This window comes from Rosa rugosa, chromosome 6, assembly GCF_958449725.1.
Source record: "Rosa rugosa chromosome 6, drRosRugo1.1, whole genome shotgun sequence".
Lineage (NCBI taxonomy): Eukaryota > Viridiplantae > Streptophyta > Magnoliopsida > Rosales > Rosaceae > Rosa > Rosa rugosa.
Genome location: NC_084825.1, coordinates 41,753,020 through 41,767,982, shown reverse-complemented (window position 1 = coordinate 41,767,982; position 14,963 = coordinate 41,753,020). Strand labels below are relative to the sequence as shown.

The window sequence follows — 14,963 nt, the reverse complement described above, 5'->3', positions numbered from 1 at the left end:
CTTGTGCTATTCATCTTAGTTCCATTCAAATATATGTTAGTAGTGATGATTTGTTTTCTTTTGCTTTAGGCTCAATAATAGAACATATGTTGTACGTGCATTTTTTATATTTTTTTGATCAATTAAACAACTAATTTATTGTGAGTCGAAATCACGACCTTCCACTTATAAAATGTAGACTTATGCAACTAGACCAAATAGTACTGGACTATTGTACTTGCATTACCATTTATAAACAATGAAATTTCTCTATTAAAAAAATGCTCATTTTCGGGTCCAAAATACAAGTACGATTAATAAATGTGCCCCGCTGGCCTGGACCTCCTCCTCAGCTGAGGTTCGATATCGCCGCCACCGCAGCTGACCTGAGGTCGAGCTTTTGTTTTTTGTTTGTTGGTAAAGATGGAGACTTTTTGGTTCTCTGATTGTTATTGTTTTTTCTTCTTCTCAAATTCTGGGTAATTTTAGATGGGTTCAGATGTAAACAGGCACAAGGTCTGCTTCAATGTGCAATTTCAAGCCGGTTGTATAGATCTCTTCCAACTTGGCAATTCCCAGAATAAGGAAAGGTGATTTCTTTTTTCTACTTGTATATGCTTTTGCTTTCTCGACCTCATTGCTATGGATTTGCGGGTACTGTTGGGTTTGTGAATTTTTTAATTTTTTACCTTTCTTTTTGGATCGGCGGTCAGGTAAACTTCTCATTTCCCAGATACATAGGGCAACTGGTTGAGAATTGGTTTGGGAGCGTAATGTTATTTCAGACCAAAAAATTATACTTTAGAGACTAGTCTGGTAAGTGATCTATGTCCAATCAAAATCTCTTTTTTCCTCAGAGTCTCTAGTTGTAAAACAAATGCCAAGGAGCGTATGAGGGATTGGTGGGAAGGCCTTTAGAGATTGCTAGAAAAAAGGGATTTCCTAATCCTCCTAGAAGAAAGGGCTTTTCCTAAATTTTTTAGAAGAGAAACACTCTGTCCTTGTTTTCCTAATCCTCATAGAATATAGACTCTTACTCCTCGTTGATTTAGGACTAAGCCACCTATACAGTCCATCACCCTCACAACTAGTTTGATATAATCAGATCTCGACTGAAAGGTCTACAAGTTACTGATTGCAACTCTTCATTTTTAATATCAGTTGTACAAGCATATCCGCAGATAGGCATATTTTTCATAGCACAGTGTCGCAAGTAGATACAGGACAACCGGTACCAATATTGGAGGAGGGAGAAGGGACTCTGGTCATACTACGTCTTTTCAAACAAAGCCGCTTTTGGTATGATAATCCACGAGACTTCACACAGGATGGCGAACCAACCCTCGTAGATGAAGAGATACTTCTTGTCCAACGTGGCCCAGCCAAGTTTATTGCTGAGCGTCTTTTGCGTATGGGTGTCCCACCAGAAGAACATGAAGCTATTCTTCTGAAATTTCTTCAGAAGTATCTTGTAGATATTGACGACATCACCCATTATGTCCTATATACTGTGAATATATTGGACATCAGTGTGTCCTTGTTGGGTAGTGCTGACTATCATGAGATCGTTGATTGGGCGGCAGAAGAAAACATCGTATTTGAGGACCATTGGGGTACAAATAAGCTCAAATTTATTCCTGCAAGTAGATCTTGGATCAAGAGTTTGAAGAAAATAAAACTTGATACTTTGGAAGTAGATCTTGGATCATGTGCTATTTGTCTCGACGACGTTGCAAAATGTGATGATCAACTGGTTACTACCTTACCCTGTAAACACCATATCATGTAGATTGCATTGTCCAGTCCCTGGAGATCAGTCACCTTTGCCCCTTGTCCCGATACCCAATGCCAACTGTGGAAGCGGATGAGCAATAAACAGTCTAGGGGCTTAACTGGATCAACCACTAAGGATGATTCGGCTATGGAGTGTATTTTAGTCATTTATTGTTTTACCAGAAAAAAAAAAATGAAAGGGAGAGTTAATCCTCCCGACTGTATTTTATAGCAGTTCCTTTGTTTACCAGAAAGAATCCATCAGACTGTATCTTATTTTGACTTTGGCTGAAGGATTTTGATTGTTTCTTTGAAGGTTAATCCTTCTGATTTGAGGAAAGAGTTTCTGTTTATTGTGGTACACCCTACTTATTTGATTTCATAGCTAAACCAACATACATATACAAAATGTAAAAGGTGTTCTCTTATCAAGTCATTCAGAATCCCTCGTTATAAGTGTTCTGTTACAAAAACTTATTCTGCCAGGTTCTCATTTTAAAGGCTAGTCAAAATCAAGTATATGCCGCCATTTATTTAAAATAAGAGTATCTCAGAAGGAGGATAGCTTACTTAGTCCTTTGGATTCAACAAATGCCTTTGGATTCAACAAATGCATAATATAAACAGCCTTAGAAAGGAATCTGGAACATTACATTCACATCATCCTTGCCATCGATCAGTACTTCTGCAACTTCTAACATGTCGTTTTCCCCAGAAATTCACACTGGTTTTAACATTCGTACAGGTATAGTAGAGAGATTTCCTTAAAATTAAAGAGATCCCATAGTAGTGTTTTCCTTAAGGATCCTGGATCATCCTATTTGTTCACATTTCCGCCCTTTCAACATTTATGCTTCTAGAAAGTGATTGTATCCTCGATACTTTTAAATATGAAAAGGGCTCGATACTTTTAAATATGAAAAGGGATCGAGTATCCTAATCATATGTGTCATATTAAAATTGATCAATATCACTTGATTATGTCTTAGATGGTCTGGAATTATTAGTACTCTTCCATGAATCTTGCTGCCTGAGGAAGCACTTGGATAGTAGGAGATATGGAGACTGCGGCATTCTAGTACTTGCCCGAACATCTTATGATAGACTAGTTCTAAGAAACTGATTTCTGTATCATAAATTAATAGGAAAAATATACAAATAATCGATGAACTAGTTAGATAATACCTGTAGGATACCCATCACGTATTCGCCCTAATGGGAAAGAAATTTGGAGCTGATCGGATAATAGGGCTGGGAATTCCTAATATTCGATTTCTCAAATCGGGGATGAGGTGGAGATGGTATTGCGATCGTCATTTCATCCCCACTCAATAGTAATTTTTTTATTATTTTTAAATTATATAATATTTATCATATTATTTGATATTTAAATGAACGTTCTTTTAAAATATGTTAATAATTACAATTAAACATAATCCTATTAATATAATTAAAAGTTAAATTCTTTAATATCTTATGATGTTTAATTGTAATTTCATATTTTTTTTTCAAACCTCGATTATTGTATAATAATTATTGATAGAGTGAATTATAAAATATGTGTTAACGAGAATCCAGGGCGGTTATGTGGACTTAATCCCCATGGGTTATGAGGATGGGGAATCCCCAATATATTCTGACGAGGATCAATGTGGGATGAGACTAGAGAATGACTTCGGAAACAAAAATGGTATTTTGATCCCCATTGTCATCCCTAGTATGGTTCTTACGTTTTTTTTTTTTTTGGCAAGAAGTATATATGGTTCTTACGTTTGCTGTATATGTATCAAATTATTATTTGGGTTGGCAAACATCAACATGTAACTTTTCTTTAATACAAATTGATATGATTAGAGCCAATAGCCATCAGCTAGAGTTTTACATGCACTTAAACAAGCTAATCGGCAAGAAAACTCTATCTAGGCAAAATGCTACTCTTTACAAATCTGTGTTGAGCTTGCTTTTGTGAGCGAACTTATAGTAAAAATCACGTACTAGCTCTCTTTTCGCATGCATGCAATTGTGATACTAACAGAATGCCACTTTCTATCGAACATCAACATGTAATTGATTAATGTTCAACAAAAAAGAAAAAAAATATATAAATGTAATGAACAAGTATGGTAGTCACGTTTGTTTTTTTTTTTTTTTTTGATTTGTCAATCACACGGTGTCCTCAAGTATGGTAGTCACGTTTGTTGCATATGTGTCAAATTATTATTACTTGGATGAGGAAACATCAACGTGTAATTGATCATTGTTCAACAAAAAATAAAAATAAGAATGTGCTTAATGAGCTCTCATGTCTGTTGCATATTTGTCACATTTTTATTTAGCTGGGAAAACGTCAATATATCTCAAGAGTCAGGGAAAAAATCTTATCAATCGATGACATAAAATATAAAATTCAGATTTCTTTCGGCATTGCAAGTATTTTTCTTCTTCCAAAGTCGGAAAATTAGGAAAATTGTAAAAAAAAAAAAAAAAACGTTATGTAGTTAATGGCAATATGAGACCTAGGTCAAATATTTTTTGTTGCCAAGCAGAAATACAAAATTTGGTAACTACTTGGTTTGTTTAGAATGAGATCTGATCTGTGTTTGTAGTTGAATGCTCATTTTGTAGTCTGGTTGTTTGTAGTGTTCAAATGGATGATCTTTTTGCATCCTTTCTAATGATATACAGTTGCAATTATATGTGGCGTATTTGTTTGGAGTGACTGAATGGGTGATCATTTTGGAGTCTGGTTGTCTGTTACTTTTACCACGTCCCTGTGTCAATTTAACTCTAGCATCTCAATGAACTGAACTCTTTCACAACCCATGAAATCAGATAGGAAACTGAACTCTAGCATCTCAATTTAACTAAATCTGAACCTTGCTTATTGCATTTCTTGTCAAGTGAGTGTTGGTTCATACTCTCCTTTTCTTTTTTCTGTTCAGGCTTGATTGTTGGACTGCTCCATTGGATGGTATAATGAAGATTAATATTGATTCATTGTGGAGGAAGTTGGATACCAGATGTGTTCTAGCTGCACTAGTTAGGAGTTCTTCAGCAGAAATTCAAGCATGTCTTTGCAAGACCACCTTTTCTGAATCCCCTTTGGATGGCGAGGCATCTGCTTCTCTTCTTGCTGTTGAAGTTACAGAAAAATTGGGTATATCTACTTATGTGATCGAGACTTCAAGCACAGAGTTGATAGCTGAAGTTCATGGTGAGAAGTTGGGGGTTGAGCGTGCTGCACATCTGCAAGAGAAGCTGAATTTTCTTAGCAAGCTCTCCAATAGTGTGATAGAATTAATGCTTTCCTGCTCCATCCGCGAATGTTCGCTAAAGTGCGTTCGCGAGATGAGTGCGTTCGAGAGATAAAGTCACCGCGGAGAAAATTTCGCGAAGTGAGTTCGCCGCGAATGTTCCCTAAAAGTGCGTTCGCGAGGATGACGTCACTGTGGGGATTAGTAAGTCGCGAGTTCGCTGAGAGTAGTGTTCGCAAATAATAGTTCGCGGAATAACTAAGTCTGTTTGCGAATGTTGAGTTTGTTCGCTGTCGCGAAACATGCTGCGGTGAAAGTCTTAGCTGCAGTGAAAGATATTTTTACAGCCACTTGCATTACTGTTTGCTCCACTCAAATTAAGCTAGATATTTTGTATCTAAAGTACTTTTAATCTAGTTTAATATGCTTTCATCTTAGATATTTTGTAGGTTAATCTTGTACCCTATATAAGGGAAGTGTTGGTTGATGTAAAAGGGTGAACAAGTTCAGAAACTCAAGTACACAAGTTTGCTGGGTTAAGCTGATATGTTCATGCTTCATTTGCTACTGCAAATTAATCAAATCAACAAGTTGTGGTTTCGATTATATTTTGTTCAAATACAAAGTAGAAGCAATCAAAATTTTACAAATATATATTCAACATAGTGTTACTTGGTCCCATGTTACAAAATTTGCTAATGCTACTATTAGGGTTGCAACAACGGCAGTTGGTGCAGGAGTGTGTAATGTTGAAACCGCGACATTCATCCCTGGTCCTGATGTTACTCGAGGAAAGTGGATGATTGCTATGCTGCGTAGTTTTGTTGATCTTGTTTGCCGTGATCTGAGAGCCGTGATGAAGCAGAAAGCATTAATGAATTAGTAAGGATGTGGATTTTTCTGCTGGATCAGAGTTGAGGGAAAAAACAGTTGACATCTTTTGTGGAGCTGTATTTTGGGGGGTCTGGCACTCTTTCGTTTCTAGTAGGCCTCTATACAAAGTTAATTTTGTCTATGCTGGAGTCTAAAATGTAAATTCATTGTTGTTTTGTCAGCTAGAGAAGTGTTTGTTGGTGGATGGGCTTTGAATTTTCTTCAAAATGCAAACCAAATTCCTTTAGTTGGTATATGTTTCTTGCTTTAGTGTAGTGGAAGATTACTTGAAATGTTGGCTATTATTATCAGACCTGGATCCGTTTTCTACTTGCAGATAGTGGGTGATAATAGCGAAAATTTCCCATTACTTTCAGCTTTTTGCAGACAACAACACTGGATAGGTTTCCTGCATCTGCAAATGCAGAAAGCTTTGAGTAGCAGTATAGCAGACCTGTGTTTTCCCATTCTAAAGACCAATTCGACTGTGGCTTTTGGAAAGGCCAGCCATGTTGGAAAGCAGAAGAATCAAGATTTTCCTAACATTAATACACCTTGAATGCTGAACATACAAATCCCTTAAATGTTCTACGGATCCTTTTTTACTTCACCACCAATTAAATGACTTATATAGTACAAGTAATAAAATAGTGTATCTGCCCATCCGGCAGTCGATCTACAAACTACACATTCTTCATCTTTAATGGTACTAGGAAGTAAACATGAACCTGGGAGATTTATGGATTGGCAGGGTCTTCGATTCGTTGAAGGAGCTCTATAATGACCACAATACAGCAGCAGCATTGTTCAGGCTTCAGAGTAGAGTTGTGCTTAAGGCCGAAAAATTCAAAAGTTGCTGAAAATATCAGTGGCCAATGTCCACCAAAGCAAAACTCGATGATTATCGAAGCCACAGAGACCGTTTGGGACATTGAACGCAATCAGAAGGTGATATGCATGATAGCAAGAGGGATAGAGTGAAAATGAGAGGTCTGGGACACTTGCATTTTGTGATGTAGATTTTTGAGAGTATACAATTACTTCCCCTAGGTAAACCCATATGCTTGTGAGTGACACAAATGTGCTTATACTCTTTTTTTTTTTTTTTTTTCCCCTTAGCCTAACACACCTTATATATATCAGTGAGAATCAAACTCATGTCAATGGGTCGTGTCGTGTTGGACAAAATGACACATTGCGACCCATTTAACTAAAAAAAATGCATAAATTGATTAAATTCACTAAAAACTCCATAAGACGAAGAATATAAATAATTATATGTAATTCAAAAATAATTAAATCCAATAATGATGAAGTAAAATATTTCAAATTGTCCAATTTTAGGATCAAATAGACAAATACTCCTAACGTCCAAAATTTCAAGAAAAATTATAGTATAATCGTTATACGGGTTCACTTTGTGTTGGCGGGTTGACCTGCGGCCGACCTGTTTATTAAATGGGTCATGTTGGGTTGACCCGCTGTCGACCCGTTTTTTAATCGTGCGGGTTCAACCAACTTTATTTCGTGGGGTTTCCAGTCGTGTCGGAATTGACAGCCCTACCCATGACCTTTACAAATGTGCTTATACTTCCCATTGAGTATCCTAATGCAGTTCCAATCTGACCCAAGTTGTCCATCATTGTTATCATGCTGCCTAGGCGCATATTGTTGTCAAGAATGGTGCTAACATTTCGATGCTGAACACATCTTAGAGTATGGTGTAGTCCTCTCCTATCTGTGGCGGACTAAATCTATTAACCTCTACTGTACTAGCCTCATGGTTATTGACCATAGTAGCGTCGGATTACAGTAATTACAAGTCAATAACACACACACACACACATGTTCCTTCTAGTGAGAGATCATTTTTTTGTCATTTCATTTCGGCATCTTGACCGTTTAAATTTTAGGCTCTAATGTATATATCTCACTTCTACAAATTTTAATCAAATTGATGATCGCTAAGGTATCGAACTAGATTAAATCAATGAACGAAACGAGTCTGTCCAACCTGAATCATTCATGTATATAATTGTAAAGCGCAGTTATGAATGCCTTAACGATTATCAATTTGGCTGAAAAATTTGCAGAGGTGATCTACTTATATAGATCTAAAAACTGAACAGTTGAAATGTGGATATGTGATCGAAAAGTGGATCTAATAAGTGATCCCTTATCATTAGAACACCAATAAGGCTACAGATGGTTAAATCATAAACCAGCAACGGGCCACAACTTTCCCCCAACTATTTTTTCTTTACCATTCTGGTGCTTACCAAACGCGGGAAATGAATGTGTTTGATTCAAAATCCGTAAACTAAATGGAGGGTAAAGTTGCGGTTTGGTTCGGTAACAAACAATACGGTTTGGGCTGGGTTTTTAAATTTAAACCGAACCGGATCGAATTGGGCCCGGGCATCTGTTTGATAAACAGTGAGGTGGTGCAGGTTCCTCAGCTGAGGTTCGATGTCCAAGGCGCCGCATCTGACCTGAGGTCGAGCTCGAGCTCGAGCTCGAGCTCGACGGAAAGACCCAAAAAGTGGAGACTTTTTGCTTCTGTGATTATCTCAGAATAACTTCTTCGTTTTGGGTAATTCTGGATTGGTTTAGATGCATACAGGTTGACCGTGCAATTTCAAGCCTTCGAACTTGTCAATTCCCAGGCTAATAAAAGGTGATTTCTTTTTTGTACTTGCATCTGTGCATTGTTATAGATTTGCTGAATGTTATCCTCTGTGAATTGTCTCATGAATTGGAGTTATGTGTGAATTCGATTGTTGGGTTTTGTATTCCCTCGTTAATCGGCGGTCGGGTCAGAGTGTGATTAATGAGACTAACTTAGAATTAACTTTCTAGCTGGCGGAAGTAATTTCTGTACACACCAATTTCCTAATCCTTGTTGGTTTTGGTTTATAGCCCTTTTACCCTTTCATAAATTATGAATCTTTTTTCTTTTCCTAATCGTTGTAGAAGAGAGGTAATTTTAGGGTGTTTTCCTAGTCCTTGTAGAAGAGACTCTAATTATATCCCTCGCCCTCACAAGTCACAACTGCCTTACTCTCCATTCTTTCCTTGAATATCAGTTCTTCAAGAATGTCCACAGAGAGGCATATATTTGCTAGCACAGCGTTGCAAGTAGAAACAAGGTACCCAGTACCAAGTTTGGATTTGTCCTGTTTCCCTCCGATCCATCTATGTCTCTTCAAGCAAACCCGGTTTTGGTATGATGATCCAGCAGACTTTACAACGGATGGTGAACCAACTTTCGTGACTGAAAAAGGACTTCTGCTCGGTGATTGCTCCAGCCCAACAAGCATTGTTCGCGAGTATCTTTTGGGTATAGGTGTCCCACAAGAAGAATACGAAGCTATTTCTGGCAAAATATTTGAGCGGCTTTTGTTTGATGTAGCTAATCGTTTGCCTATTACTGTGAATATACTGGACATCACTGTGGTCTTATTGGGTACTGCAGAATATCATGAGTTCATGACATTATTGATCGGGTTGAAGCAGAAACAATCCTATTTGAGGACGAGTACCGTAATAGGGTCAATTTTATTCCTGCAAGTAGATCATCGATCAAGAGTTTGAAGAAAACAAGACTTGATAGTTTGGAAGAGTCTGTTATCAGACTCATCCCATCATGTGCTATTTGTCTCGATGACTTTGCAGAATGTACTGATCAAATGGTTACAACCCTACCCTGCAAACACCTGTATCATGAAGATTGCATTGTCCAGCCCCTGGAGATCAGTCACCTTTGTCCCTTGTGCCAATACCCAATGCCAATTGTGGAAGCGGATTAGCAATAAACGGAGTTGATCCCGCTCAACTGGATCAATAACTAAGGATGACTCGGCTATGGAAAGGAGTAGCTCTCCCTTCTGACTGTATTTTAGTTATTTATCATTTAACCAGAAGAAAAAAAAAATGAAAGGGAGAGTTGATCCCTCCCGACTGTATTTTAGTTGTTTTTCTTTTTACCAGAAATAAATGAAAGGGAGAGTTAATCCTCCCGACTGTATTTTATAGCAATTGCTTTGTTTACCAGAAAGAATCCATCAGGCTGTATTTTATTTTAACTTTGGCCCAAGGATTTTGATTATTTGTTTGAAGGGGTTGAGCCTTCTGATTTGCTGAAAGAGAGTTTGTGTTTATTGTGGTACACTGTACACATTTGATTTCAGAGCTAAACTAAACATCCATATTAAAAATGAATCTATTTTCAAATCATTCAGAATCCACATTATAAGTGTTTTGTTACAAAAACCTAGTCTGCCAGGTTCTGATTTTAAAGGCTAGTCAAAATCCAGTATATGCCGTCGTTTATTTCAATTAAGTGTATCTTGTAAAACTAGATTACAAACAAGCTCACACAATTACATGTTCATTATTAACTTTAAACATACCATTGACATCATAAGTTGAGGCCATTGCTGCAGCTGCAAAAACAAGGATGAAGACGAGGTTGAAGTCTTCTGCTATTCACCAACTTATGCTTCTGAATGGGCAGAACACAATGCTTGTAAAACGGTGGTGATAACAGGGACCCTAACCTCTTATTTATACAAGTACTAGTCCTAAGAATCCTCCCATAAAGGTTTTCCTTAAGGATCAAGTATTGTATCTAAGAATCCTAATGCATCACAGTTTAGGACTTTCTTGTAGTCCAAAAAATGGATTCCTAATCCAATGATAAATACACTATCACATTAGATATCTAGGTTGATTCTTTTCCAAATCCATGTTGTATACGATTTAATGTATTTGATGGTTTCCTAGTTACTCTAGGATAACTTGTGATGAGTCCACTTTTGATCTTACATATCTCAAAGGGAAGATAGCTTAATTAGTCCTTTGGATTCAACAAGTCATATGAATAGCCTTAGAAAGGAATCTGCAATATTGCATTCACATCATCCTTGCCATCACTACTTCTGCAACTTCTAACATATCATTTCCCCAAGAAATTCACACTCTGGTTTAACATTCGTAGAGGTGGTAGAGAGATTTCCTTAATTAAAGTGATCCCATAGTAGAGAGTTTTCCTTGAGGATCCTGGATCGTCCTATTTGTTCACGTTTCTGCCCTTTCAACATATTTATGCTTCTAGAAAGTGATTGTATCTTTGATACTTCTAAATATGAAAAGAGACCAGGTAACCTAAGCATATGTGTCATATTGAAATTGATCAAGATCGATTGATTATGTCTTAGATGGTCTGGAATCAGTAGTACTCTTCCATGAATCTTGTTGCAACAAACTGAGGAAGTACTTGGAGTATAGGAGATAAGGAGACTGCAGCATTATGGTACTTGCTCAGACATCTTAAAATAAACTACTTCTGAGAAACTAATTTCTGATTTCTGTATCATAAATTAATAGGACAAATATACAAATAATCCATGAACTAGTTAGATATATTATAGGAGTTTTGGTCCAATGAATTGAATTATATATCCTCAGAAAAAAGTAGTTTCCTAACTTCTACCTAGGGTCCTCTTTGTCCCCTTATCGAAAGTTGAATGAACCTTGGATATTTGAATGAATATTGCAACAATGCAGATAATGGCAACATGAGACCTACAAAAAGTAAGAAGCAAAGGTTAGATGAGAAAGAGACTAGCTAGGAGTTTTCAAGAAATGAATTGGTATTGGGAAAACATATGTTCAAAATTGACTCAAGTGAATTAGCAGTGGCTAGCTAGTTTGTCTGATTAGTACCCTGCCACTAATTTGCAAAGAAGGTTTCATATATAGTACCCAGAATAAGGAAATTAAAGGTGATTTATTTTTGGAAAGAACTTGGCTGACCAGCCCTGGTCAGGAGGGGCTGACCACAGCCACTAACAATCTGACAGCTGTCCAATTTTTTTTTTTTTTTTGCCCCTTTCCCTTTCGGTTCTCCTTCTTCAGTTCTTCCTCTTCCTCTTGTTCTTGTTCTTTTATACCGTTTTGCCCAGAATTCTGGGTTTGATGTTAAGAACCCGAGTTTATTTGTAGATCTTTCCTAATCAGGGACACGTCAAGCTACTGAGCAAGTAAAGCGCGAGAGAAGAAGAAGAAGAAAAAATGTGGGATCTGAATGACCCTCCTAATCAGGGACGCGTGGAGGACGACGGCAACTGAAAAAGTTGCTGCAGTTCGCACCACCTTGGCCGACGGCAACGGAAAAAGTTGCTGCAGTTCGCAACCCGTAAGCCTACAGCTCTTTCCAGACCTCCCGGTAGATGTATCCTCCGAAATGGTACTCACGCAGAGGGACCTTGGGCTCTTCGACGACGGCGGAGATGAGATCGAAGAGGAGCGGCTCCTGTGGCTTCTGGGCGGCTAAGGCGACTATGGACTCCATTGCGCTATGGGAGTGGAGAAGAGGAAGAAGGAGAACAGAGGAGGAAGAACTGAAGAAGGAGAACCGAAAGGAAAAGGTGCAAAAAACAAAAAAAGGACAGCTGTCAGATTGTTAGTGGCTGTGGTCAGCCCCTCCTGACCAGGGCTGGTCAGCCAAGTTCTTTCCTTTATTTTTTCTACTGGTATCTGTTTTTGCTTTGTCGACCTCATTGCTTTGGATTTTCCGGGACTGTTGGGTTTGTGAATTTTAAAAGTTTCGGGCCTGTCCGATAACGTTTTTAAAAATGATTTTTCAAAAGCAGATTTTGAAAATGAAAACGAGAAAACAAGATTGGATTTTTGAGATCCGAAAATGTGTCCGGTAGTTTATTTCGAAAACAATTTTCAAAAACGAGAACAGCAAAAACGAGTCCGGTACTACCGTATGAAAATACAAAAAACAATGAAAATGTATACATATATCTCCGTGTTTTCTAAAATATGAGAATGAAAAGGTGAAAACGTCTATTTGTCGTTTTCCTGTTTTACGAGTAAAATAAAAAATCATTTTCAATTTTTATTTTCTGTATTTTTGAAAACAGACCAACGAACGCATTTTCAAGCCATTTTCATTTTATAAAATGAAAAAGATGACTTGAAAACGTTACCGAACGCCACCTTCATTTTTCCTTTTTTGGATCAGCTGTCAGGTAAACTTGTCATTTCCCAGATATATAGGGAAATAGCTAGGAGACTGGTTGAGAATCATTTCCCAGATATATAGGGCAATTGCTAGGAGACTGGTTGAGAATTGGTTTGGGAGCGTAAAGTAATGTTATTTCAGACTCAAAAATTATACTTTTGAGACTAGTCTGATAACTAATCTCTGTACAATCAAAATCACGTACTTTTTCCTAAAAGTCTTCTATCAACCAGTTATAAAACAAATGCCAAGGAGCGTATGAGGGATGGGTGGGAAGGTCTTTAGGGATTGCTAGAAGAGAGGGATTTCCTAATCCTCCTAGAAGAAAGGGCTTTTCCTAATCCTTGTAGAAGAGAAACACTTGGTCCTGGCAGCAAATCCTTTGTCCCCAATTCAGATGGGGATAGGTGTCCATTCATTCTGATTGGTTGATATGGATTAAAAAATCCTTATCTTAAACTTTTGTTTCATTTTTTAATCTTTATATTCATTTTTTAATCCTTGTTAACCAATCAGAATGAAGGGACAGGGTGGGGATAGGGGAATGGGAACAGAAGATTTCAGTCCCTTGGTCCTTGTTTTCCTTATCCTCGTAGAATATAGACTCGATCTTACTCCTCGTTGATTTAGGACTAAGCCTCCTATATAGTCCATCACCCTCATTACTAGTTTGATATAATCAGATATCAGTTGTACAAAGTTACAAACATGTCCGCAGAGAGGCATATTTTTCATAGCACAGTGTCGCAAATAGATTCAGGACAACCTGTACCAATATTGGAGGAGGGAGAAGGGACTCTGGTCATACTACGTCTTTTCAAACAAAGCCGGTTTTGGTATGATAATCCACGAGACTTCACACAGGATGGTGAACCAACCCTCGTAGATGAACAGATACTTCTTGTCCAACCTGGCCCAGCCAAATTAAAGTTTATTGCTGAGCATCTTTTGCGTATGGGTGTCCCACCAGAAGAACATGAAGCTATTGTTCAGAAATTTGTTCAGAAGTATATTGTAGATATTGACGACATCCCCCATTATGTGCCATATACTGTGAATATATTGGACATCAGCGTGTCCTTGTTGGGTAGTGCTGACTATCATGAGATCGTTGATTGGGTGGCAGAAGAGCACATCGTATATGAGGACCATTGGGGTACAAATAAGCTCAAATTTATTCCTGCAAGTAGATCTTGGATCAAGAGTTTGAAGAAGATAAAACTAGATACTTGGGAAGTAGATCTTGGATCATGTTCTATTTGTCTCGAGGACTTTGCAGAATGTACTGATCAACTGGTTACAACCTTACCTTGCAGACACCACTATCATGTAGATTGCATTGTCCAGTCCCTAGAGATCAGTCACCTTTGTCCCTTGTGCCGATACCCATTGCCAACCATGGAAGGGGAGGAGCAATAAACAGAGTCTAGGGGATCAATCACTGAGGAAGACTCGGGAAATTTTTGTTATGAGGCTATGGAAGGGAAAGCTTGTTAAGCATATAGGACTGGAAAGTAAAAACAATCCTAATTTAGGATCGGAACTTGATGACACTCCTCATCAAGATCTCAAGACTATAGGATTGAAGTTTGGTAACAATCCTGATACGGGATTGAGAGGCAATAGTGGTCCAAGACTAGACAATATGCAGGTCTCTGCTCACATCAGTGCCAAAGCACAACCTTATGCTCCAAGACATAGAACAGATTAGATTCCATCTGACTGGAGCAGTGGAGCAGACAAGCACAAAGCAAGACAAGGAGGAGCCTTTGAATTGTACTGAGCTCACAATCACCATACACGTATTTACTTTGAATTATGTAGGGCAAATGCCAAAGTGGTCAATATAAGTTGATGTAAATGTAATATTGAATTCAGAGAAGAAATACACACGAAATTCTCTCAAACACTCTGATGTAAATGTAATATCGAACTCAAAGAAGAAATACATAAGCAATTCTGTCAAACACTCTCATGTTCTTTACCATTCTATGGTATCAGAGAAGAATCCATCAGATTCTATTTTATTTCAATTTTGGCCCAAGGGT

At 37.8% G+C, this 14,963-nt stretch overlaps 2 protein-coding genes and 1 long non-coding RNA gene across 9 annotated transcripts; all 3 read left to right on the top strand.

The window, feature by feature from the left end:
* Positions 1 to 230: 230 nt before the first annotated feature.
* LOC133715852 (uncharacterized) lies at positions 231 to 2,113 on the top strand. Of its 7 annotated transcripts, none has more exons than XR_009849243.1 (4): positions 231 to 370; positions 469 to 569; positions 693 to 795; positions 1,141 to 2,113. XR_009849243.1 is itself a non-coding variant. In XM_062142528.1 (3 exons), the coding sequence occupies exons 2-3, from the start codon at positions 469 to 471 to the stop codon at positions 1,766 to 1,768; spliced, it is 729 nt and encodes a 242-aa protein (XP_061998512.1). In that variant the 5' UTR covers positions 231 to 370; the 3' UTR covers positions 1,769 to 2,113. The 7 variants fall into 7 exon arrangements, 2 of the variants coding, with proteins under 2 accessions (XP_061998512.1, XP_061998511.1); XR_009849246.1 differs by having other exon boundaries at positions 247 to 370; positions 489 to 569; XR_009849245.1 differs by having other exon boundaries at positions 261 to 396; positions 479 to 569.
* A 6,187-nt stretch (positions 2,114 to 8,300) lies between these two features.
* LOC133717759 (uncharacterized) lies at positions 8,301 to 10,039 on the top strand. Its single transcript, XR_009849922.1, has 2 exons — positions 8,301 to 8,556; positions 8,966 to 10,039. It is a non-coding gene; the product is annotated as an uncharacterized LOC133717759 (long non-coding RNA).
* Positions 10,040 to 13,623: 3,584 nt separating this feature from the next.
* On the top strand, positions 13,624 to 14,334 carry LOC133716798 (uncharacterized). Its single transcript, XM_062143455.1, has one exon. It carries the CDS (start codon positions 13,624 to 13,626, stop codon positions 14,332 to 14,334), a length of 711 nt encoding a protein of 236 aa, XP_061999439.1.
* Positions 14,335 to 14,963: the final 629 nt, after the last annotated feature.